Raw genomic sequence first — 25529 nt, forward strand, 5'->3', positions numbered from 1 at the left:
TAGAATAGGGTACTTCTAAAAAAAACAAATATGGTACTGCACTAAATCACTTCAATAATGCAGTGCACTGAATTGCTGTTTTTGGTCGAGGTCTATGATGATGATGATGATGATGATAGTTCAACTGAAATTCCATATCGGTGTGTAGCGACATCTCATGGTTAATTTGGGTAGGCCTCGCCAATTATCGGTGCCCCACTTTAATTTAATTGTTTGACAGAATAACCTAATGCCATTTGCTTTTAAAGATACAAATAATGTATTCCTCTGAGCCCCTCCATGACCGGTAATAAATGGGTTCCAAATGCTGTGACACGATCCATGTGAGGCGCTGTCAAACTTTGAAGATTCATAAACATGAACTTCAACTGCTATAACTCGGTGCATGATATCCAAAAGCGGACAAACCATAAACATCAGAACGATTTACTATCATATTCATTCTCATGACTCATGTATTTATCAAGTGTTACACATAGACATACATATATTCCCATATACACATGTATTCATACCATACATTGTAATTTGACTCGTACATGTATGTATAATACACACATAGATAGGAGGAACTTTATTCTCTGATTATTCTTAATTCTATAATCTTTGGTATATTCATTGCATACCACCAAAGACCGTGTATATGCTTCGCATATCCCTCTCTCCACTCTGGGCTTGCCCACTAGCCCATCACTGATTGGATATTTTTGGAAATGACGTCATCAGAAAACAAATCGTATTCGATCACATCGGAAGTACTGTGGATGTTCAAGGTTGGAGTTGGAGCAAACATGGGAGTGAAGATAGAGGTGTTTCGGGTGAGTGTGATATAACATGTTATCTCCAACGAATGTCCGGTAAACTACTTACTATATGTTGATATTTTAATCGGTGTCATTAGTTGCTTGACTGTAAAAGCCTGCTGTAGCTACACGCGTTAACGTTGGCTAGGCTAGCTAGCGCTAGTGTGGTGTGGTCATCATGCAACCCAGCCGCTTTTGAGTCAACATAACATTCAAGCTAGAGAGGACTTGTGTCATTTGAACAAGTACTACACTTGACAACCGTTGCTTATCCCTATAACCTATCATACAATGATTATCGATTGATTTGTAGATGTATGACCTATTACTAAGGCTAGCTGATGGCCTATATAGAAGTAGTGAGTCTCCTAAAACATGTAAACAATGCAGTACGCGAGTAGCTAAGTGCATTCTTTTACATTTTCGCATGCAAATAACACTTCATTTCCATTATTTTTCCATGTTCAGTGAATGACATTCAGCATGATTTGTAAAAAATACGTGTTGAAGGGTCAGTCAGTTTTGGTTATTATTAAGTGAGACAGTTTTACTAATGTCATTCTTCTACAAATCAAGGGCTGTATTTCATTATTCTTATTTACTGAACATACTACAGACTGTGGCTTTATATCTATTTTCTGAGCAGATGATGCTTTATCTGTCCTTTCCTGTGACCATGTTCTGGATCTCCAATCAAGCTGAATACTTTGAGGAATATATTGTGAAGAGAAAGGTTAGTGTCAATTCTTACAGTTCATTGTCATACTCATGTCTCATACACAGTCTGTGAACGGTGACAGTACTATTACTGGGGAAAACTGTTAAGGGTTTTGATAATACAGCATAATTACCTGTTCTTTTACACAAACATGTCTTTTTTTTCATGGTGACCTCCTCTGACATTCAGAGGGAGATCTTCCCACCAGATGAGAAAATGCATGTAAGTGTAATCTTGTGAGTGGAAACACATTTTTGAACTATAATAAATTCTATCCCCAGCACTGGTGAAACTCTGGAGTGTAATGACTGAATGATCTGTGTTACAGAGGAAAGAGTTGGAAGACTTCAAAGAGCGTATGCGAAATCGCAAGGAGCAGCGAATATTAAAAGAGATGGGCATGGTGTCTGAGGAGTGATGATGGTGCAAAGAGGGAAGGAGGATGACCACAGTGCATAATCCGGAGCCTGCAATCCTACTTGTTGGTCCACAGGAGAATGAGTTTTGTCAGGCCTGAGATTTGGAGTGGAATCTCTGGGGCTTTGGATGTCATGGAGTAGGTTATACACCCTGATGAGGGTGTGTGCTTGGGGGGGCAATAACCAATTGAACTGGGGGAAGATAACCCTTCTGATGGTTGCAGTCACACTGTAAGACTTTTCTGAAATGCAAACTGTACAACATGTACTGTGGATGGTCTGCAATAGTGTCTATGTAAACAATGATTATTTTAGATTGTCCCTCAAAAAAGTGTTGATGGCAGAAGACTCAGAATCATGACTTGAAATGTTTTTTTAATTTTTAATTTAGAATACATGTATTTTCTACACAGATTAACATGTTTGAACTCTGTCTTTCATTAAAGTTTGAATATGTTGCTTGGCTGAACAATTAAAGATTATTTTATTTGTGTAGTAGACAGAAGAATGTTTAGAAGGTCTTAAATCCACTGTGATGTGATTGGATTGGGATCACTGTGTCAATGTTGTTCTTATCTAGACAACGTTGCCTCTACAGACTTCTGTATATATCAGATATACAGAAGTCTGCATCGGTGACTTTTGCTAGTCAGTCAAGTTGTGTGTGGAGGCATGTGGCACAGGAGATTGAGGTTGGGAGACAGTATACTTACACAGTTCTGAGGAAACTTCTGGACCTGCTGTGGAATGCACTGGCCAATGTGCCTCGAGACACTGGATTGATTTTCTCCTAAGATGGATGGGAGGATCATTTAATTAAATAAATTTAATACAGAAATATCAATGCCACAGTGTGCACTATAATCAAGGAATTCTCATCAACTGTAAATCCTTGGTGTGATGTTAGGTTCTCGGGAACTCTGCTCCCATTTGGTGAAATGAACTGATACATTTTTACATTTTAGTCATTTAGCAGACGCTTTTTATCCAAAGCGACTTACAATAAGTAGATTTGTTTAACGACATTAATGCATTCCAGTGCTTTTTAAGTGGGAACTCAATCAAAGAATCTCGTACAAACATACATCATACATACACGCGTGATTGTTAACAATTAAATATGTTGAACCTGTATAGAAAGCTGAATACTGTTGGCTTTTTTACCATTACAGTTGAAATCAGCGTCTGTTTTCTGAGAAGAAGGTTACAGTGGAAACGTCATAGCTCGTAAACTCGGGTATCATCATACTTGTCCGTGTTTCCCACTTGTAACTCAAGGGTTGTAGAGGAAAACGCACCAGAACACACACACACACACACACACACACACACACACACACACACACACACACACACACACACAGGAAAACGCACCAGAACACACACACACACACACACACACACACACACACACACACACACACACACACACACACACACACACACACACACACACACACACACACACACACACACACGTCTGTTTGGTGAAAAATACCAACATAAGAAATATCTCCAACACCAAGCGGACATGACGTCAATAGTTTGACAGCCACTAAGAAGTTGCATGAAAACAAAGTGGTCAACACGGAAGTGTCAAGATGGCTCCAAGCGGACTGAAGGCGGTAGTCGGGGAAAGTAAGTTTGGAACGTCTTCATGTAATAACTCCAAATCATTCAAACTCTATACAAATAGCGAATTGTGCCTTCCTCGTCGTTTAGCTTCCTATCACGAAAACAAAGAAGAACAGAAACCATCCAGACAGTCAGCCTGGCAATGACTCGTACCTACGTCATTCAAAACATTGCTTCCTTGTATTGTGGCTGGCTAGCTAGCTAGCAAAAATGTTAAAAAGCTCATATTTTACATATAATTGCTGAATGAATATGATGGGTAACCAAAACTTGTAGTATTACGTTCCTCAAAGTTGTTTTGCTAAGCACACATTTTGAGTGATAAGGACTTGCGATGCTGACTAGATTTGTTCACTGAGTCTGGGTGTAGTTGAAAAGGAATCTTGCATGTGGCGAAAGGCACCTGCGATTGTGTGAATTTACAACATTTTAGTGTCTTTTACAGCCAAATAAGAGACTGTGAGAGACCTCTCATGTCTGTCAAAGATCCTACGAGGAAAACGTTCCTGTCAGTCCTCACTACAGTGCATTTTCCTCATACTTCCTCATTTCACATTGAACCATGAACCATTCAATTAAAAGCATGATTTGAGAGATGAGAATTATCTTCGCAAACATGGGTCATCATGGGTGAGATGCCTCTGTTAGGACTGACAATGGGAAGTAAAAAGGTCTTTTTAATCTACTCAGATGGCCGCAGGGCTAGATTAATTTACTTTTGTATCACAGTAGTATTGAGATGGCTTGTGAAGTTCAACATACCATGACATTGACCTTGTGCTAGTATGAACTGAATCAGAACTGAATGGATGAAAGTGTTTCGACCGTCTGTGACCTTAATGAGTTTACTGTAGTTATCATCCAGCTGTCACATTGTCTACATCAGATTCTGAAAAATGTATTTTCTCTTACTCCCTAGAAATCCTCAATGGAGTTATCAAGAGTGTTAAGAAGGATGGGGAATGGAAGGTACTTGTGCTCTTACTGAACTCAAAAGATTATAAGTCTTGCAGTCAATCAAAACCTGTAAAGCCATGTCTTATCTCAATCTCTCCAGGTGCTCATTGTGGATCACATCAGCATGCGAATCCTGTCCTCATGTTGCAAGATGTCTGACATAATGGCAGAGGGGGTGACTAGTGAGTGTTGTGACATTTTATGGATATTGAGTACTGGGGGACTAAAGCATATGAACTTTAAATGTTGCACTGTCATACTCTCTGTTACTTATTGATTTAGAGATTTACAAACAGCCTTTTTCAGAGGTTTCAGATCAAAATCAAATACTCTGCAATAATAGTATAAAAATAGGGCCGCCCAGGATGTAATGGAGGATCAGAGTATGAGGAAGTGAATGTTGAGTCCTTAGCTATTATTTAATTGAGCCTTCTTTTCTCTCACAGTTGTGGAGGACATCAGTAAGCGCAGGGAACCAATCTCTAGCCTGGAGGCCATTTATCTGATTTCCCCTGTGAAAAAGGTGAGCCTTTTACAATGTTTAAAACTCCCTAACTACATATTTTGATATTGATCGGGAGGTCGCTGATCATCGGAGAGCCGGTCGAACGCAATCGCAAAAAACCTGTAGTACATTTTTTTTTTCATGTTATGTCCCAACCTTCTTAGGATGTTATTACTAAGTCCCGATCAAGGAATTTGTGGCGAATATCGTGTAATGTGAAAGCAGCTTTATTCTGATGCTGTACTATATTTACTTATGCCCCTCCTCCCTCTCATCTTTTCCATTGCAGTCAGTTCATGCTCTGATCAATGACTTCAAAGAGACTGCCTTCACATACAAAGCAGCGCACATCTTCTTCACTGACAGTAAGATCATTTGTTCTAAAACACCCTCAAAAGTTTACCCTCAGTTTACACTCACTCATATAGTACGAGCATACATTCTTGGTATATTGAAATTGCTTTTACAATGAAATGGTAATGCACTTCATGTTGACATTGTACATCCGTCCTGCAGCTTGTCCAGATGGTCTCTTTGCTGAGATTGGGAGGTCAAGAGTTGCCAGGGTCATCAAGACTCTGAAGGAGATCAACGTAGCATTCTTGCCTTATGAGTCCCAGGTGGGTACCTCCTTTATTTCTCTTCTGTCTCATTCTCACTTGGTTATAGAATAAGTTATTGATACTACAATAACACTACAATCTCACATTTTCTCTCACTCTTGTAGGTGTTTTCTCTGGACGACCCCAGCTCCATGTACTCCTTCTACAGTCCTGTTGGAGAAGGAGATAAAGTCAAAATGATGGAGGCACTTGCTGAGCAGATTGCCACACTCTGTGACACACTGAAGGAGTACCCTGCTATCCGCTATCGCAGGTACTAGATACATACTCATAGGCTGGTCCTCACAGTCTGTCTCAATGGTGGTACCACTGTTTGTATACTTAATGCAAGTGTTTTTGTTCAGTGTGCACTTGTTTGTTCCAATCTCTCTCTCTCTCTCTCTCTCTCTCTCGTAGGGGTCCTGAGGAGAATGCCAGACTGGCTGAGGAGGTATATCAGCGTCTGAACGCTCATAAAGCAGACAACCCCAGCATGGGGGAGGTGAGGAGAACACACAGCAACATTTTGCGGCTCACAACGTCTCCTCTGTATTGCATTGTAGATTCAGTATTGCTTCTGCTTATCTCAACGCTCAACCTTATCTCAACACTGTACCACTTAATTACCTCCAGTAACATTTAGTCTTTGATATGATTGTCACGAGCTACTGTAAGCTCTAGTTGTACTTCAGATCTACAGTATCCACAGGGTTACGGGTGTTTCCCTTCCAGTTCTTTCTTGCTTGATTTTCTGTTAATTATTTTTCACACTCTCTGCTGGACCTTGCACTGTCTTTTCTCCTTTTCTGTCTTTCGTAGCTGACATATCCTTGAGCCAGAGTTGGATCTCTGAAGGCATGTATTCATTTGCTGTTACCTTTTTTCTTCTCATCTTCTGGATGGTGTCTCTTTCTCAGCACACCTAGAGGACATGTCACAATACCTCCTCCAGATATTCCATAACCCATATTCTTATAGATAGAGGTCTATCACTTATGCCCATTCTCAAGAGAAGATTGCAGTGCTCAGAGTTGGAATTGTTCAATTGTGATGTCAATGTTTCTTATGAATGGGCTTATGTCTGACTGTGGCACTAGACTATAGTGAGAACAACCTGTTACCCCTGTACATGTCTGAAATTCCATTATTGAGTCATTTTGATGAAAACAAGGCATTTTATCAACCAAAGCTCTGAGTAGTTGTCCTTGGCAAAACACTCTGATGTACTTACACATACTAGATGACAGAGACACACATGTATATATTTCACCTTGTAATTAACTGGTTGTTAAGTGCAATGCAAGGTATATTGACGTAATGTTTATGATTTTCAGGGTGCTGACAAAGCACGATCTCAGTTGCTGATTGTTGATCGTGGTTTTGACCCGATCTCACCCATTCTGCATGAGTTGACCTTCCAGGCCATGGTCTATGACTTGCTGGATATTCAACAGGACATCTACAAGTGAGTCTGCATAGCACTGTTCCTCTGATGGACCAGATGAATGTACTGTACAGTATGTCTATACCACACCTGCAAATCCTGTATTTCTGTTGTACCATATCCACCGATGAGGTAAAATCACATCACTATTATAGTCTATCCTTGTGTAATGTTTTCTAATCTGTGTTTTTCTTAGATATCAGACAACTGGAATTGGGGACTCCAGGGAGAAGGAGGTTTTATTGGATGAAGATGATGAGCTGTGGGTCCAGCTGAGACACATGCACATAGCAGATGTCTCCAAGTAAGACAACATATCATTAAGATGATGCCTATAATAATGTTCTTACATACATATCCAACCAATGTGAGCTTTGTCTGATGCCGAAGTCTTTGTGAACCTTACAGGAAAGTGACAGAACTGCTCCGTACATTTTGCGAGAGTAAGAGGATGTGCACTGATAAGGTTTGTGTGCGTTTTTTGATTGTCATATAGTCAATGTGTAGCCAGTCAATATGTACTGAACATACCGTTTGTGTTGTCTGTAAATGTGTCTTGTTCTTCAGGCCAACATCAAAGACCTCTCCCAGATGCTGAAGAAGATGCCACAGTATCAGAAGGATCTGAGCTTGGTGGGTTTTCTTTGTGATGTCTCTGTCTTAACCCACCCCCTTGGAGAAAATATCTTATGTCTCGCTAGGCATTGTTGATCTCAATATTTCAAAGCAATGGAGGCCAATAATGTACAATATACTATGAAAGGGACGAGTCAATTTCTGTCATAGCAACAAGGTCAGCTGGAAACGAGCCAAACAGAAAGAAACATCAACATTAATGGTCTTTCGTGATGTGTTTCTCTAGTGATCACATAATGTGACGTATTCACATTGGTACTGAAATGATTAAATGGTATGTGTTTTCAAAGACTGGTTGTAAACCATATAGCCCTTAATTGTCTCTGGTTTGATTTGCAGTACTCAACCCACTTGCACCTGGCAAAGGCCTGCATGGCGAAATACGAATCATCTCTGAACAAGCTGTGTGAAGTGGAACAGGTCAGTACTACTGCAACATACAGAGTTAGTCAAACATCAACCTTGTATAAGAGGAAATGCAAATGACCTTGTTGGCCCAGTGGCATATTTTTGCATCCAAGATGTGTAAACCCAGTCTGTTGAGCTGTGTTTAGCTGAGGCTAAGAAATTACTAATGACCAGTTTATATACTTCTATAATTCTATCATCTCTTATTATTAGTACCTCTCTATTTGGGTCTGTTTAAGATTTGTCATAGACACAGTCAGATGATGTTTACTCTCCATCTTCTTCATAATGTTGCGTAAGGGGCTTGAGACACGCATGACCTCCCCTCCTTAAACCAGCAGTAATGTACATGAAGCTTTAATGTCACGACTGAAAATAAAGACTTCTAACATTGCACAGCTGTGTATCACCATGACCCAGAAATCCTCCACCAGGATGCTTTCCCAAACTCTATCATATTGACAAATCAAATCGGTTCCAACACATTGTCTGCTCTTAGCCCCTCTTTGTTTACAAGTGGGAGTGTTTACTATGCAGGGTTTACATCAAATAAGTGATGATCCATGTATGACTGGTATCAAAAAGTGTGTGTGTCTGACTGACTGACTGACTAGCTAGCCACATTGCACTAATGGATCATCATCAGTGTGTCTGAAAGCTTCTTTGTAATCCTTTGGGCTTGGCATTTGGTGCTTCTGTTCAGATGGACAGGTTGAGATATATATGAGAAATATTCAACATTTGATGGTGGCATGAATTCAGATGTGTGTGACAGGTCCTACATGTGTTGATTGGTGGGGATTTATGGAGAGGCTGGATTATGTCTCTATAAGAGGTTTTGAGAAATTCACGCATCTCTTCAATTTGCCATTCGAGGAAAACACCCAGTCCAGTCGTGACTGCATGGATGTAAAGTACATGAATAAAGTATTCTCTTAAGTGGTTTTTAAAGTAGTATGTAAGCTCTCTACCACGTATGCACGATATCTGCAAGAACTGTATTACAAACAACAAACAACTATTTTGCCAGGACAGGCCATCCAATCTCTCTTTTAGTTTTTTACCTTGTTTGTTTTACAATACGAGGTTGTATGCTCTTTCACACCAAACTCAATCATGTGGCATTTGATGAGTCTCTGATGGTTGTTTCTCCATGTGCTTCCCAGGACTTGGCCATGGGGACAGATGGAGAGGGTGTAGCCATAAAGGATGCTATGAAGAGCATCGTCCCTGTGCTCCTCAACACTGACATGGAGCCCTTCGACAAGATCCGCATCATACTGCTCTTTATATTCCACAAGAAAAAGGGTGGGTACACGTCATAGCCCCTCGTGTCCACCTGACTGGTATTAAAATGGAATGATAGCTTTCATTCAAGACCAATGTTATATACAATGTTGTGTGTGAGTGGGTGGGAACTTTTTGCATGGAGGGTTTGTCTCTACTCGATGCAACTATCGTCTCTACACAGGAATTACACAGGAGAACCTGGCCAAGCTCATCCAGCATGCCAATGTGCAGGCAGACAGCAACATCATCACCAACCTGCAGCACTTGGGCTGCCCCATCATAGCTGGGGTAAACCTTTCTCTTTGTATATTGCCATGCAAATGCTTTTCCTTTAGAGTGAAGTAAATACAGTAATTGTTGTGTGTTATCAGGGCGCTAATGCTGGGAAAACACTGCCAGAGAGGAAGGAACGCACAGAGAGCACTTACCAGCTCTCTCGGTGGACTCCCACCATTAAAGATGTGATGGAGGTATGGAAGAAGTGAAAGAAGGGGTAGTTGACTGCATGGTATTGCATAGCTGTGTTAACTCTGATGTACATACAATCTGAATGCTGAACAGGGTGTATGTGAGTCTCTGACCAGCCTTTCTGTTACTTATCTGTGTTCCAGAATGCCATAGAAGACAAGCTGGACAGAAAGCAGTGGCCATTCATCTCAGACCCTGCTCCCATCAGCACCACGCAAACTGCAGTCAGGTGTGTATAGGGCTTCAGTCAGCAGGGATGGGGCCACCTGAGAGGCAGATGGATGACCAGGCTTCCACCAAAGCTTTTATCTCCTTGTTAACCCTAAACCGAGCTATTGCAAGAGGTTAATAGGTGAAGTTCCTCCAGTCTGCCGTCTGACATCCCCATAATCCTGCAGGGGTTGTTATTTTTGTTGTTGCAGCCCACACTGTACAAATTGCTCATCTGAAGCGGTGAGGCTTCCTAATCTGCGGTCACTAATGGACAATGCTTTGCCTACTTACTGTGTGCCAAAAGCACTTTTTTGAGGGTTTAAATCTGAGTAGTCATTAAAGGGGCAATCTGGGATTGGTACATCCATTTTTGGACTTTTAAATTAATCATATAATGGCCATTGATACTTGAAGAATAACCTATACATGCCTCAACTGTCTTACCCCATCAGATCCCCAAATATAAGCTTGTTTTACTCCATTCTTTGTGTAAACAATGTCATTATAAACAAACACTATATATTACATGTATATGACAACAGCTGTTGCTGGCATAACGTTTTTATAACTGGTAATGTAACTGTGAACCTTAGTCAGCAGCTGTGCTCTTAAAGGTGAAGCCCCTGTGCTTTTATTATGCTGTTTCTTGGAATGTAGCTATTAATGTTTGACATTAAACCTTTCCAGTCCTCTTACCAAATTATGGATTTGTGAGGCTTATCAACATAGAATGTTATCTAATGAATTATAAAGTAGTGTGGCATTGTTGTATAGCTCTCTGATCTGCACTTGTGTTGATAAAGATGCATTTTGGAAGATTATTACAAATATACATGTTAATTCGTACTGCAGCAGTGCACGGTTTGGACACTGGCACAAACACAAGTCACCAACAGAATATCGCTCCGGTCCTCGGCTCATCATCTTCGTGATTGGTGGCCTGTCGCACTCTGAGATGCGCTCTGCCTATGAGGTCACCCGAGCCACAGATGGCAAATGGGAGGTTCTGATTGGTAAGAATTGGAAACTTGTTTGACTCCCAACTTCTAACATGCCATGAATCATGTACCCCAGCATCATGGGTTTGATGTTCTCTGTCCCTCTCCTCAGGCTCCTCTCACATACTCACCCCCACCAGCTTCCTGGAGCAGCTGAAGAAGCTGGACCAGGCCCAACCACCTGAATGTTAGACAAGGCATTCGCCTGGATGGGGGGCTGTCTGAGCACACTGGGAAAATGTCTCGGAGTCTTTCATATGAGATGATTGGGTACTGGTCCTCTGTTTCAGAGTTTGAGACAACTGTACAACATGAAGTGACATCTAATCATTAAACAAAATATATTTGTGATTCTCATTATTTTTTTTAAATTAACTCTTACATTTTAATGCTTAAAATGAAACGAATGATGTGCTGTACATAATAATGCTGTGATTAAAAAATGTTGTTCTGATTATTTAATTTCATACATATACCTTTTATGAAGATTATTTGAATCTGTCTCTGTGCCTTCTACTGTAATTGCCTTGCAAATTAGTGAATCATCATTACCTTTCTTGTAGTTTTCCTTTTTCTTTCCCTTTTATTTAGGTATGTATGTAATAGCACCATCCCTGTCAAATGACTGTCAATAGCTAATCTGATATATCAAAAGATGCAGTGAATATTGGATATATATATTATCTCAGTTGTTTCATACTCCAGATTCACTTAAATTATCAAGGTTTTCTCTCCTATGCTCGCTGTAACATTACACCAAAGAAGCTTGGTGTTGGGACCATTTACAACCGGTGTATCTTCACCACTCCTGTTCTTCTCTGAAGTCTCATCTCAGTCAGAATGTCTTAGATAGTGTGTCTTCCTCTGAAATCATGCACTTTTATTATGTATATGTTTTATGAAAATGGTGGTGAAGTGTTATGGGACTTCATTTCTTTGTTGTTATTTTTTTGTCCAAATTATTAATAAACAATATGCGTTTCTTCAAGTTGTGTCCTCACTTTATTAAATGAGAATAGTCCCTGTTTGTTCTGTCTAATGACTTGCCTAGAGTACACACAGTGAGTAATACCATGTGTGGCAGTGAGGACAAATGTGTGACCTGCTTCCTCTGGATATCCTGACCACGACCTTTCACGTGAGCAGGTGAAAATGTCAAAATACAAACACGGTTTTAATGATGTCAACGGTAGCTCAAAAAGAGAAAGTACCCAGCAAGAAGATCATCCCCCTCCATGTGGAGGATTATTTTCTTTTTTATCTGGGATTACAGATAGCGATATTAAGACTGGGGCAACGGCTGGGGCACTTAATGGGGATGGGTTAATACTTCAGTTTAAGGCCCTATAAAAGCATTCTCCCAAGCTACAACCTGCTTCTTATGCACTGGGAGCAAAATATAACCTTGAATCATATCATGTTACCTCAGTCTATTTGAATTTCATATGACTATTTTAAGAGCTATTGAATCTTATAACTAACAGTTGCAGTAATTCATTCTGTGCAATATTTGCCACTTTTAGCTTGGCTTTTGAAATTTTAAGAATACTGGATTATGATAGCAACTGAAGAAGAGACACAAATGGGAGCGAACAGCATCCAGCTGGTAGGTCATGGAATCCATTAGTATTTTATCTAAATCTAATATTTATTTTCACAAAACTTGACATTAATTTGGACTCTTGGTGAGTAGGCCAGCAAACCAAGCACTAAAATACTTCTAATGGGTATTTCTGGTTGAACGCTTAAAAAACTTCGGAACACGATAACAACTTTGAGTATCAGACTAGGGATCGTAATATAGAGTGTATTTCTATAACCTGACTATAGATTTTGTCTGGTTATGGTCATGTGTTCAATAGATTTTCTATGGACATTTACATTTTCTGTGTGCCATTCATATAACTAAATGATTATCAGAAGCTGCAAATATACAACACTAAGGTATTTGGCATATTAACCTCTGTTCATATGTAATTAAATACTTTTCATCAACTTGATTGTTTGTCCATCAGGAAACTCCAGCTGAGAAGAACCAGCGTGGGGTTATGGAAGAGCAGTGCTGCTCCTTGGATCCTTCCAGGAGCACCCCCTCCACCCCAAAACACACAAGTACTGTACCATCAGGTCAGAACGAGACCCTGAACTTCAAACACCCTGCTCCCAGGGTTGTACATCATATTTAAAAGTGTTACTGTATATCTCATGCTGACCCCCTGTGTTTACAGGTCCAGGTTCTGACCAGTTATTCAGCCTCTTGGCCAACTCTCAGGGCTGTCGTCTTGACCAGAACGTGTCAATTGTGGTGATTATACTTAATGAAGTTAATCAAATAAGTTGAACTTAGGTATTTTCTGAGGTAGCATCAGAAATAAAATCTACAGTGTAATCATTGATATTCCCTCTGGGCAACCATATAGTCAATGCCTAGCAGTGATACACGTCATTGAAGTTCTGAATGGCTCTATCTTATTGGTTTATTTGATTGTCCAATAGGAGGTGCCTCTAGCTGAGCAGGACCAGTTCATCACCATGTTGCTTCACGCTCAGCGTGGACGTATGGATGAGCAGCGCTGCTCCTTAGATCCTACTCCAAAACACACCAGTATTGTACCCTCAGGCAAGCTGTGCGCCACCATTACACATTAACTGTCCGACCGCTTCTCAGGAATTTAGACATAAATAAAGAACCAATATGTTATTTTCTCAATGTCATAATTCCTCACATGTTGAATTTTCATGACACCTGTGTCCTCACCACAATCCCAGGTCCAAGTTCTGACGAGTTCTTCACCTTCTTGGCCAGCATTCAAAGCCATCGACTTGATGACCAGCGCGTGTTTCTAACTGCTTTGCCAGGAATACAGAATGGAAGGAGTACCTCAAAAGCCCAGGTGGGTCTCATACATGACAGAATACAAGTTCTCATACAGTAGGTTAGCTATAACCCTCAGAAATATGGTTATGCAGATTGCCATAATTGGTTGGTACCTGTCAGTAGTACTAATGATATAACATGTAATAATGGAGTTGGACATTTTCTTTTTCAGAGCTCCAGGATGGATGAACAGAGGTGCTTTGCACCCCACATAGTCCAGAGCTTTGGGTCCACCTCTTTTCCACGGAAAGACCTTACTGTCCCTGGAGCAGTCTCCCCGAACAAGCCACTCCGGAGGTCAGCCTCCTTCAGCCCTTCCTCAGCTAACGAGAGGCATCAGGTCAGTCATGCTAAACATCTTGCTCCACCTGTTTTGCCTTATGTGTCATGAGTGGTTTAACCAGTGGTAGTTGAGTATTTTCTTGTCAAATTATTTTTTCTCCCACCACAGGAGATTCCTCCTGCTGAGCAGGAACAGTTCCTCATCATGATCAATCGTGCCCAGCGTGGACGTATGGATGAGCAGCGCTGTTCCTTAGATCCTACTAGGAGCACCGCCTCCACTCCGGGAAGCTCCAGTACTGTACACTAGTCAGAACTAGACACAAACACCCTGCTCTCACTCAAGTTGTTATTCAGGCTCCTGTCGTCTTCACTGATCCCTTCTCTCTTACAGGTTCAGATGCTGATCAACTCTTCAGCCTCTTGACCAACTATCAAGGCCGCCAGCTGGGTGGCCCACTCATGTCACCTGCTTCTCCAGGGATACAGAATGGAAGGAGTACATCAGAGGCTGGACAGGATTCGGACCGCCTGTATTACATCATCTCCAAAGCCCAGGTGGGTCTCATACATGGCAGAATACAAGTTCTCATACAGTAGGTTAAGTTATCATAGGTTAGCTGTAAACCTCAGAAATAGGGTGCCATAATTGGTTGGTATCTGTCAGTAGTACTAATGATACAACATGTAATAATGGAATTTGACATGTTCTTTTTCAGAGCTCCAGGATGGATGAACAGAGGTGCTTTGCACCCCACATAGTCCAGAGCTTTGGGTCCCCCTCTCTCCGACCGAAAAACCTGAGTGTCCCTGGGGCAGCCTCTCCCAACAAGCCACTCCGGAGGTCAGCCTCCTTCAGCCCTCCCTCAGCTAACGAGAGGCATCAGGTCAGTCATGCTAAACATCTTGCTCCTGCTGTTTTGCCTTATATGTCATGAGTGGCTCAACCACAATTTTGTCGTCAAATAATTTTTTCTCCCACCATAGGTAATTCCTCCAGCTGAGCAGGACCAGTTTATCATCCTGATTAATCGTGCCCAGCGTGGGCGTATGGATGAGCAGCGCTGTTCCTTAGATCTTACTAGGACCACCCCCTCCACACCGAAACACACCACTACTGTACTCTCAGGTCAGAACTAGATGCATTGTTATTCAATGAATATATAATATTCATGATTCTGTCGTCTTCACTGATCCCTTCTCTCTTACAGGTCCAGATGCTGAAAAATTCTTTAGCCTCTTGGCCAACTATCAGGGCCGCCGGCTGGATGACCAGCGTGTGTTACTTCCCTCTTTACCAGGGATATGTGGGACTTCTGGTGGTCAGAATGAAGGCAGTAAAGCAAGAGTTGTCCAGCAGCCAGATCACCTATCCTCCAGAGACGAGGTACGTCACTGTGTGACTCACACATCATCTCTAAAACTAACTGTAAACTAGGGCATCGGCAAGTGCAGTCGTGAAGTGTAAGTCTACCAAAAATACAATGCTTTGATGCACACCTCTGATTTTCTACCAGGGTGCCAAGAAAGATGAGCCCTGTTATTTAACACCTCAAATCACCCTGACTGAAGGGACTCCAGTTTTATTTAGGAAGGAGTCCAAGCAGTCCAAACCAGCCTCTCCAACCCACACCACCCCTGAACCAAGCTCATCTAGAGGTCCGCCAAGATCAGCCTCCTTCAGCCCTGCCTCAGAGTATGAGAGGACGCAGAATCCCCAAGCTCAGGTACATTGAATTTGAAATCATTTTCATTATCATTTAGAAAAATATATGTTTACTTAGAATTTATGTTGATTGGTTGATGCAGCTTTCTGTACATTCTCATCATCAAACATCATCAGGCACTTTTATTTCCATAATTGGAGTTGGAGTTTATTCTACCAATGTTTGCTTCACTACAGTTCAGAATAAATGGCTTTATGTTTTCAATTACTTTCCAATAACAATGGAATATTTTCTACCAAAAGGTAACACTGAAATTGTCCATGTCCTTCAGCCCACAACTGGTAAGCCTACTGTATGTATGCTGTTGTTGATTGTTCAGGGAGTGTGGTCAGTGGAAAAATTACATAGAAACCTCTTTAATAAAGTTAATGTTTTAAAGACAATACAAATGTTTTGTATGTAACAAAAATGATATGATCAAGTAAAAGACCAGTGACTGAATTGAATATTCATTTGGGAACTTTGGAAAAAACTTAAATTAGAATTGAACATGACTTTTTGTATCTTTCACAGGGACGCAAGGCACACGACCTGTCATGTTCTTTCCCAGAGGTTGTCCTCACCCTGGGACCCCCAGGAGAATCCATGATTATCCCTCTGACTCCAACACCAGGCAGACCACTCTCCCTTAACCTAAACCTGGTTCCAAAAGAGGACAGTCATTCCAGACCCTCCTCCTTCAGCCTGGTAAAGCCCCACACCATTAGGAGACCTTCTTCTCCTAATATAGCAGCTCCCAGGCATCCATGCTCTGGATCTATATCTCCCCATCGGGACGCACAAAGGCGACCTGCCACCCCAAGACGTGGGTCTCCTGTGACCAGCCCAATAAGCCCAGATGAAGACTACTTCTCCCTGATCCAGAGAGTCCACACCGCCCAGATCCAGAAAGCGATGGGACTAGGAGATAAGGGGAGAGTGGATCAGGGAAAGGGAAAGGTGGATACAGGCACAGGGAAGGGAAAAGGGGGTGGAAAGAAAGACAGGAAGGAGGGTGGGAGGAAAAGATAGCTATGTGTATGTGTATGTGTTGTTGATTGTAGGATTCAATATAATGCAGCTACAGAAATGTGTTTGTAAAGGTTTTGATGACATTTGTTCATGATTTTTTATTTGTTTATTTGCCATCGTCCATAATAGTTGTATTTCTGTTTGTCTTTATGTGAAAACCAATGGATTTAAATGAATGACAGCTTTGTCATGTTCAGTTATGTGTGCCCTGTGGCACAAGTCTTATTTCTTATTTTTTTCCTCACTTTTTTAATTGAGTTTTTTTGACGCATGCATATATACAGTACATCCTTGAAGTCACACTTTCACTAGTCATTCAAGTTGTGAGTGTCTTCCTGATAAGAATCAAACAGAATTCATTTCTCCCAGTTATTTATTATTTTCAAATATGTGTTATTTTACTCTTCACAGGTAAGTCATCTTTTCCATATTAAAGATTTCTCAGACAATGTCTAGCCATTAATCTAGTTTTGGAGGCTTCTTGCTGGCTGCCAGCAAGATCTGAATCAAATAACAATCACAACCCATCACATCATCATATATATTTCCAAGGTATATAACAGGGCTAGTCCTAGGAATATCATTACCCAGGAAATCATTAATAACTGAACACACATTGTCCCAAAACATACACATTAATATGAGAGTGGTTAGCTTCCATATGCCCACATATCCTCCAACATGGTTGTTGTTAATTGTCAAATTCATTCAGCAGAATTCCTTCCATATTCTCGAATTAGTGGTAGTATGTTGTGTTCTACACATATTATTCCACATTTCTTCTGAGATTTCAATACGTAACTCTGTTTCCCAACCTACCTTTAATGTACAGTACACGGTTGAATTTTCTCTACATTCCATCAGGCACTGGTAAAGCACTGAGATTGCCCTAAATGTACTTTTATATACATTTCTAATAGCTATCAGGACACCATTCAAACCTATGGAAGAATCCACCTGTTTTACCACCTTTACATAATAATCCCTTAACTTTATATATCTAAAGAAATCCTTCCCAACTTGTATTTTACCTTTAGATCATGGAAGCTCAAAAATTCCCTGTTCTCAACAATAGTACACAATGCTGTTATGCCCTGCTCCACCCACAGTTTAAACCTTAGATCATATGTGCCAGGTTGAAATTTGGCATCATATCCGAATTTCCCTCTCTAATTTGTGACACTACTTCTATTCTGAGTTGAAATCCAGTGGAAGGATGGACTATCTCTCAACATCTCTCTGGATATTCAGATTGATATGTTCGTTGTTAGTTTTGTAAATTGTAGAGGTATTTTTGGTTAAATTCACACCAAGATATTTAACAGATTTGAAATTCCATTTCAAACTGAATATGGCCTTAATTTCTTGGAATGGAATAATAGTTAAATAGTTAAACGTCAAGATCTGCCTTTTCAGCACATTTAATTTATATCCAGAATAATGATCATACTCCTCAAAAAGATTCATCATCTTAGGAAAGCATGTGTTTGGATCTTCCAAATACCCTGTGACATCATGATTAATTACAACGTCAGTGATGATTATCAATCATGATATACCAGGGGAGGCTGGTGGAGGTACATATCAGCTCATTGTAATGCATGGAATGGAATAAAGAATGGTATCAAACACATTATTAATTGCATCTGTAATCTTGTATCATTCAAGTCATTCATTTTGGTGTTAAATTGACAAATTGTGTGTTTTTAAAATGAATGTTTTGAATAAAATAATTAATGTTCAAATATTCCTAAAAATGAATGCTTGGAACACTTGGAATGCAATGGTGACATGTAAGTAAGCCATCATCAATTAAGTTTTGCTAGCTTACACTATCTGACAAAGGAACACATACTGACACGGTGCACCCAAGGAAAAGTAGTTGGGTGAATTTCAAATTCATGATGCAGAAACTCTGGACAACACTTAATCTAGTGGGCTGATGTACAGATCTAACATCAGTTTACCCTCCCAAAATCCATCTATAAAACATGGGGAAACATCCAACACTGACCTATAACCAGTGTTTATAATGGGAATCTTCAACCTATCCCGCTGATGCTGATGCTCTGTCTACGTGAAAAATGATTGGATACCATTTTCCAAGGGGGCGGGGTTACTTTTACGTTCTCAACACGTTGGGGGAAGTTAAGCTAACAATACAGACATTTGTGGGAACTTTTGTCATTTTGGTGTTTTGATCTAGGAAAAGGAAAATGCCTTCTCTGAATGGGAAACCGGACGTCGTGTTTGTAAGTTCTTTATCGTATACGTATATTGTGCAGTCGAATTGTTTTCTGCATGCTGTGATATTTCTGCGGCCTCATGAAGCCTCGGATCTCGATTTGATAAAGTTCCCACGTCACTGAAGTCGGGCCTGCGGCTTAGCTATGGGGGAGCTTGTGGAAGCCCGCAGTCTCCCGTAATCAATGTAAAGGAATTATCACATGAACTGTCATGCTTGCAAGTTATATCTCTGTCAAAACGTAATTTGTTTACAAGTTGAACCCAGCTGTGAACGTTATATTTCTAATAAAACAACGGCATGAATTCATGGGTGGCTAGTACGTAATGATATATAATATGACTTCACATGACCCAGATTCATTTTGGATAGTTTACCTTGCTGTGTGTGAAGGTAACTAAAGCTCAACTCTTATTGTTGGTGGACATTTTCAGGAGGAAGATGACCTGCCCTACGAGGAAGAGATCATCAGGAACCCCTACTCGGTCAAGTGCTGGATGCGCTACATCGAGTTTAAACAGAACGGTCCCAAATCTATCCTAAACATGATCTATGAACGTGCTCTAAAGGAGTTACCTGGCAGGTAGAGGCAGACTCTTTACAAAACTACGTGATCATTAGTGACGAGTAGTACTAGTGACTAATGACCATTGTTATTGCAGTCTGCCAGTGAGTGCATTTGCTCAGTGACACTCAGTATAATCTATAGTAGGTGATGAATTTACAGATTGTTATTGAATGTTTTTTTATCTGAGGTTTTAGGGAGTACTCAATTACATGATTTTAATCACATGTGACCTTGCAGTTACAAGTTATGGTACAACTACCTGAGGGAAAGACGAAAACAGGTCAAGGGAAAGTGCATCACAGAGCCAGCCTACGAGGAGATCAACAACTGCCATGAAAGGGCACTGGTGTTCATGCACAAGGTAATACTAAATGTTACCTCACTCACACAAATGCACCCCCTCTAAGTATCAAAAGTAGAAAATGCCAAACTCCAAGAAATGTCATGGTTCCTTGCCGCTTGGTACCACTGAGAGTACAGTTGACTTTTGAATAGTTTTCGTGATCTGTCCGATACAGTAAATAATACAACTTTTTCTTCTCGTATCAGATGCCTAGAATATGGCTTGATTACTGCCAGTTCCTGGTATCCCAGTGTAAGATCACCAGGAGTCGGCGAACATTTGACCGAGCACTCCGAGCCCTGCCCGTCACTCAGCATCCTCGTATCTGGCCTCTGTACCTCCGCTTTGCCCGTAACCTACCCCTACCAGAGACTGCCATCCGTGTCTATCGTAGGTACCTCAAGGTAAGAAAACAAATGTTTACTCCTCTAAAAGCACTTCACAGCAGTACCCACTGACACAGCTCTTGATAGAGGATAGTTGTAACACAAAGTTTTTGACACCCTTTCCGTCCCACTCTCTGCAGCTGTCTCCAGAGAATGCAGAGGAGTACATAGATTACTTGCGTTCCGTTGGCCGTCTGGATGAAGCAGCAGTGCGACTGGCAGGTGTTGTTAACGATGAGAGCTTTGTGTCCAAGGAGGGCAAGTCTAACTACCAGGTAGGATGTCTGTCTCTTCCTTACATCTAAATCCACTCACTTTTCATATTCCTTTGACACAGTACGTGATAGTCTGAGGTAACATTTGTAAAACACTCAGCTAACAATACAGAAATTTGTATCTCTGGCTATCTAAAATCTTCATGTTGTTGTGTGATTGATGGATTTATTTTACAGCTGTGGCACGAGATGTGTGATCTGATCTCCCAGAACCCAGACAAGGTGAAATCTCTGAATGTTGGCGCCATCATCCGTGGAGGCCTAACTCGTTTCACAGACCAGCTGGGCAAGCTTTGGTGCTCCCTCGCTGATTATTACATCCGCAGTGGCCACTTTGAAAAGGTATGTCATCCTACTTGTATCACTTTTTAAGTCAAGCTTCTTAGTGATTCAAATGTATGAAGAAATGTATTGAAAGTTTTGCCTTGCGTACCTGTTTTTGATGAGACAAACTGAGTGCTCATGTCTCCACTCAGGCACGTGATGTATATGAGGAGGCCATCCTGACAGTGGTGACAGTGAGGGACTTCACCCAGGTGTTTGACAGCTACGCCCAGTTTGAGGAGAGCATGATCGCTGCTAAGATGGAGACTACCTCAGAGATGGGGAAAGATGAAGATGGTAAGTCTGGATTGTAGAGCACCACAATTACTTCCTCATAACTTCCTGACCCCAACCCTGATGTTTCTCTTACTCACTCTGGTTCTATGTCTTTTCAGATGACATTGACCTGGAGCTGAGGCTGGCCCGCTTTGAGCAGCTGATTGCGCGACGGCCACTCCTGTTGAACAGTGTGCTTCTACGCCAGAACCCCCATAATGTCCATGAGTGGCATAAGAGGGTCAAGCTGTATGATGGAAAACCAAGACAGGTCAGTCCAAGTTCCTAGTCTGTCCCATCGTGTTAATTGTACTGTCATGAAAACAAAATCAATTTTGCTTTATTTTTGTATCTGTCAAGTTGTCTTCACATATTTGAATGTGGTTAACGTCTGTCCTGCAGATCATTAACACGTACACAGAGGCAGTGCAGACTGTGGATCCAATGAAGGCCACAGGGAAACCCCATTCCCTCTGGGTCTCTTTCGCCAAGTTTTATGAGGAGAATGAACAGCTGGACGATGTGAGTGAAAGAGGTCTTCCCACAAGGGTTTGACAATGACATCAACAACATTGATAATCTCCTCAAACCTTTTTTGCATTCCCTTCTATCTCTCTTTTTCTGTATGTACCCATCAGGCACGGACCATCTTTGAGAAAGCCACCAAAGTTAACTTTAAGTCGGTGGATGACCTGGCAGGGGTTTGGTGTGAATATGGGGAGATGGAGCTACGCCATGAGAACTATGAACAAGCACTCCGTATACTGAGGGTGAGAAAGAGACACTATCGCAAAAACTTCAACACCATCTATCCCATTCACAGGTTTTCAGATATTCATGGCTACTTGAATCAAGATTGTATTTTCATCTTTGAATCTTTGTATTTGTTTCATCATTTGCAGAAAGCTACTGCCATCCCATCAAAGAAAGCTGAGTACTTTGATGCATCAGAGCCAGTCCAGAATCGAGTCTACAAGTCCCTGAGGGTCTGGTCCATGCTGGCTGACCTGGAGGAGAGCCTTGGCACATTCCAGGTACTTTCATTATAATTCCATTCTCTCATTCACCCATTTTTAGGAAACAGTTCTAACATCACTGAGTATCGTTTGGTCTTCTCCTGCTCAGTCTACCAAGGCAGTGTATGACCGCATCATCGACCTGCGAATCGCCACACCACAGATCATCATCAACTATGCCATGTTCCTGGAGGAGCACAACTACTTTGAGGAGAGCTTTAAGGTAATGCTACCCAACCTTAACCCCTCAAACACATGCCAATGCCTTAAATGAGAGCAGAAATTCTATTATTATTGAACTACTACCTCACCTCTGATGTCTCAATGCTCTCTGTAGGCATATGAGCGTGGCATCGCCCTCTTCAGGTGGCCCAATGTTTATGACATCTGGAACACCTACCTCACCAAGTTCATCGATCGCTATGGAGGCAAGAAGCTGGAGAGAGCCAGAGACCTGTTTGAGCAAGCTTTGGATGGCTGCCCAAGCAAGTTTGCCAAGAGTAAGGGAATATGCAGCACATATTATTTTATTCTAATCAATGAAAGTCTCTCAAGGTGTGTGATAAATTTTATGTTGTGACTTACAGCTATCTACCTGTTGTATGCCAAACTGGAGGAGGAGTTTGGGCTTGCACGACATGCTATGGCAGTCTATGAGAGGGCAACGCAGGTAGTGGAGGAAGATGAGAGACATCACATGTTCAACATCTACATCAAGAGAGCTGCAGAAATCTATGGAGTGACCTACACCAGAGCTATTTACCAGAAAGCTATTGAGGTAAAATGCCTCATACTACAGCACCCACACCCACTCATTCTACTAGGTCTGTTGATGGATGTGTTCTTTGATTGATGTTTGTGCACAGCCATAATTGAAGCAGAGAACAGCGTGTCAGATATGTGACAGAACTATGTTTTTCTCCAGGTCCTCCCAGATGAACACTCCAGGGACATGTGCCTGCGCTTCGCTGACATGGAGAGCAAACTTGGCGAGATTGACCGAGCTAGAGCTATCTACTCCTACTGCTCCCAGATTTGTGACCCCAGGGTGAGATTTCCACTCAAATTCCTGACCCTACCTTCATACTTAAACCACAACATATTCCTCCTTGATCAGTGTACGGTTCCATTGATCTATGTTTATGAGATCCCTATTTCCTCTTTCAGATGACTGCCACTTTCTGGCAGACCTGGAAGGAGTTTGAGATCCGTCACGGGAATGAGGACACTATTCGGGAGATGCTAAGGATCAAGCGCAGTGTCCAGGCCACATACAACACGCAGGTCAACTTCATGACCTCTCAGATGATGAAGGCCACAACCAGCTCCACTAGTAAGGACACACACACACAGACATCACACATTCTCTGTTTAATAGTAATATACTCTCTCAGAGACGTATACATAACCTTGATATTTGATGTCAAGATTTTTTCATGAAATGTCCTTTCATAGTATGACTCATTTGAAGTGTAAAGAATCGTTTACAATGGTAATCTGCTTCTTATGCTTATAGCTAGTAGTACTGGCATCTTCCTCTCTGAGTGTCTCTCTGTAACCATGTTGCGTGTGCCTGTTGTGTCCAGTCTCAGACCTTGCCCCAGGGCAGATGGGTGTTGATGACATGAAGATGCTGGAGCAGCAAGCACAGCAGCTAGCAGCTGAGGCTGAACAGGACAAACTCAAGCCCAAAGACAAGATACTCTTCGTCAGGTCTGTGATCCCCTCTCGTCAGCCCCTCCTTCTCCCTCTCATCTCAGAAACCCCAGCCGCAGATCAGGGAGTGTCCACTAGGGAGCACACGATCCCTAGGGCTTTGTTTGTAGTTTGGAAACTGAACTCTGTAACAAAAAAAGGTGCCCTGGAAAAATTCCACTCTGTTTTGATTAAAGAGATGTGTATACTCAAGTAAATAGAAGTTATTACTGAACTCATAATCCATGTCTTAACCTCTGTGTGTGCCTGTTTAGGAGTGACACGTCTCGCAGTGAGCTGGCTGAACTGGCCAAACAAGCCAACCCTGATGAGATTGACATTGACGATGAGGATGAGGAAGGAGATGATGAAGATCAGGGTCCAGATGGTAAGTTTTGACACCATCAGCTTTTGCTTAGCAGCACTTTCTAATGGCTTTGGTCTCTCCTGTCCATAGTTAGGCTGCACACGTAATAGTCAAGCTGCACACATTTTGAGATTGTAACATCATATTTATGTGTTTTGTTCTGAAAAAGGGCGGAACGCAACAAATGTGTGACAGCTGCAATAAGCATATGATTGTTTACTTTGGGTGTGGTAGTGTTCATGTAAATTTGTGTTTTGATGGTTTTTTTGTTCTGTTTCCACAGAGGTGCAGCTTGAACAAAAGAGTGTCCCTACAGCTGTCTTTGGAGGGCTGAAAGAGGACTGAGTTTGGGATGATGATGATGATGATATCAGTTGCACAGATATGGCGAGGCTCAGACGAGCTCCAAACCTACTGAGGCTTTCAACCCCTCTTCATTGTATTTTGTGAATGAACTGTATGGAGCAATAATTCATCATTGATCTTTTACACAATGACTGTACTTTTTCTCTCTCTACATTCATAGATTGTGATGCTATCTATGTCTGTACCAGATCAGTGAATAAAAATGAGAATTGGAATAAATACACCTTCTTGTTTTACTTTACTACTAGCATTGGCCACATGATGTCACTCTTCCCTATACCAACAATTCAATCACTGATACTACTGATGTGTAATGTCTTTATTTTGATGTGCAGTAGTTTTGATGTTGGGTGTCAAGACTTGAGGCTGATTTAAGCCACATTGGTTTTGAGTTCACATTGGTCATATGAATTAATGGATAAACTGTTGACATAATTCAGTGAATGTTTTAGTCCAATACTATTGCAGTCCTATACTGAGGCAGTGCCCTGCCCTAGAAAAACATGAGGGAGGAGTTAGGCTGGCTGAGAGTGAGTATTTCATTGAAATTGGAGCTGGGCCTGGGAGTTAAAGCTTACCTCACAGGCATGAATTCTGCAGGTTTGCAACCTTGCCTTGGTCCTGGCTTTTGAAAAAGCTGTATTAACAGCTGGCATCTAAAATACCTAAGACAC

General features: G+C 41.4%; 3 protein-coding genes across 3 annotated transcripts; all 3 read left to right on the forward strand.

The window, feature by feature from the left end:
* The first annotated feature begins 712 nt into the window (after positions 1 to 712).
* On the forward strand, positions 713 to 2406 carry pet100 (PET100 cytochrome c oxidase chaperone). The gene is made up of 4 exons (XM_083676573.1): positions 713 to 818; positions 1450 to 1536; positions 1711 to 1743; positions 1850 to 2406. The coding sequence occupies exons 1-4, from the start codon at positions 714 to 716 to the stop codon at positions 1937 to 1939; spliced, it is 315 nt and encodes a 104-aa protein (XP_083532699.1). The 5' UTR covers position 713; the 3' UTR covers positions 1940 to 2406.
* Positions 2407 to 3483: 1077 nt separating this feature from the next.
* stxbp2 (syntaxin binding protein 2) lies at positions 3484 to 12084 on the forward strand. Its single transcript, XM_083677550.1, has 19 exons — positions 3484 to 3578; positions 4495 to 4544; positions 4633 to 4714; positions 4979 to 5055; positions 5327 to 5402; positions 5554 to 5657; positions 5765 to 5913; positions 6057 to 6141; positions 6974 to 7104; positions 7280 to 7387; positions 7492 to 7549; positions 7651 to 7716; positions 8059 to 8139; positions 9294 to 9435; positions 9599 to 9705; positions 9789 to 9887; positions 10029 to 10114; positions 10951 to 11111; positions 11209 to 12084. Exons 1-19 carry the CDS (start codon positions 3542 to 3544, stop codon positions 11286 to 11288), a joined length of 1779 nt encoding a protein of 592 aa, XP_083533676.1. The 5' UTR covers positions 3484 to 3541; the 3' UTR covers positions 11289 to 12084.
* A 7050-nt stretch (positions 12085 to 19134) lies between these two features.
* xab2 (XPA binding protein 2) lies at positions 19135 to 25078 on the forward strand. Its single transcript, XM_083676357.1, has 19 exons — positions 19135 to 19246; positions 19674 to 19822; positions 20045 to 20168; positions 20357 to 20554; positions 20677 to 20811; positions 20989 to 21153; positions 21288 to 21432; positions 21531 to 21682; positions 21814 to 21933; positions 22050 to 22181; positions 22314 to 22445; positions 22537 to 22650; positions 22765 to 22927; positions 23015 to 23205; positions 23353 to 23475; positions 23595 to 23760; positions 24014 to 24140; positions 24398 to 24510; positions 24773 to 25078. Exons 1-19 carry the CDS (start codon positions 19211 to 19213, stop codon positions 24832 to 24834), a joined length of 2547 nt encoding a protein of 848 aa, XP_083532483.1. The 5' UTR covers positions 19135 to 19210; the 3' UTR covers positions 24835 to 25078.
* Positions 25079 to 25529: the final 451 nt, after the last annotated feature.

Source organism: Argentina silus, assembly GCF_951799395.1.
Source record: "Argentina silus genome assembly, chromosome: 9".
In the NCBI taxonomy this organism is placed as follows: Eukaryota; Metazoa; Chordata; class Actinopteri; order Argentiniformes; family Argentinidae; genus Argentina; species Argentina silus.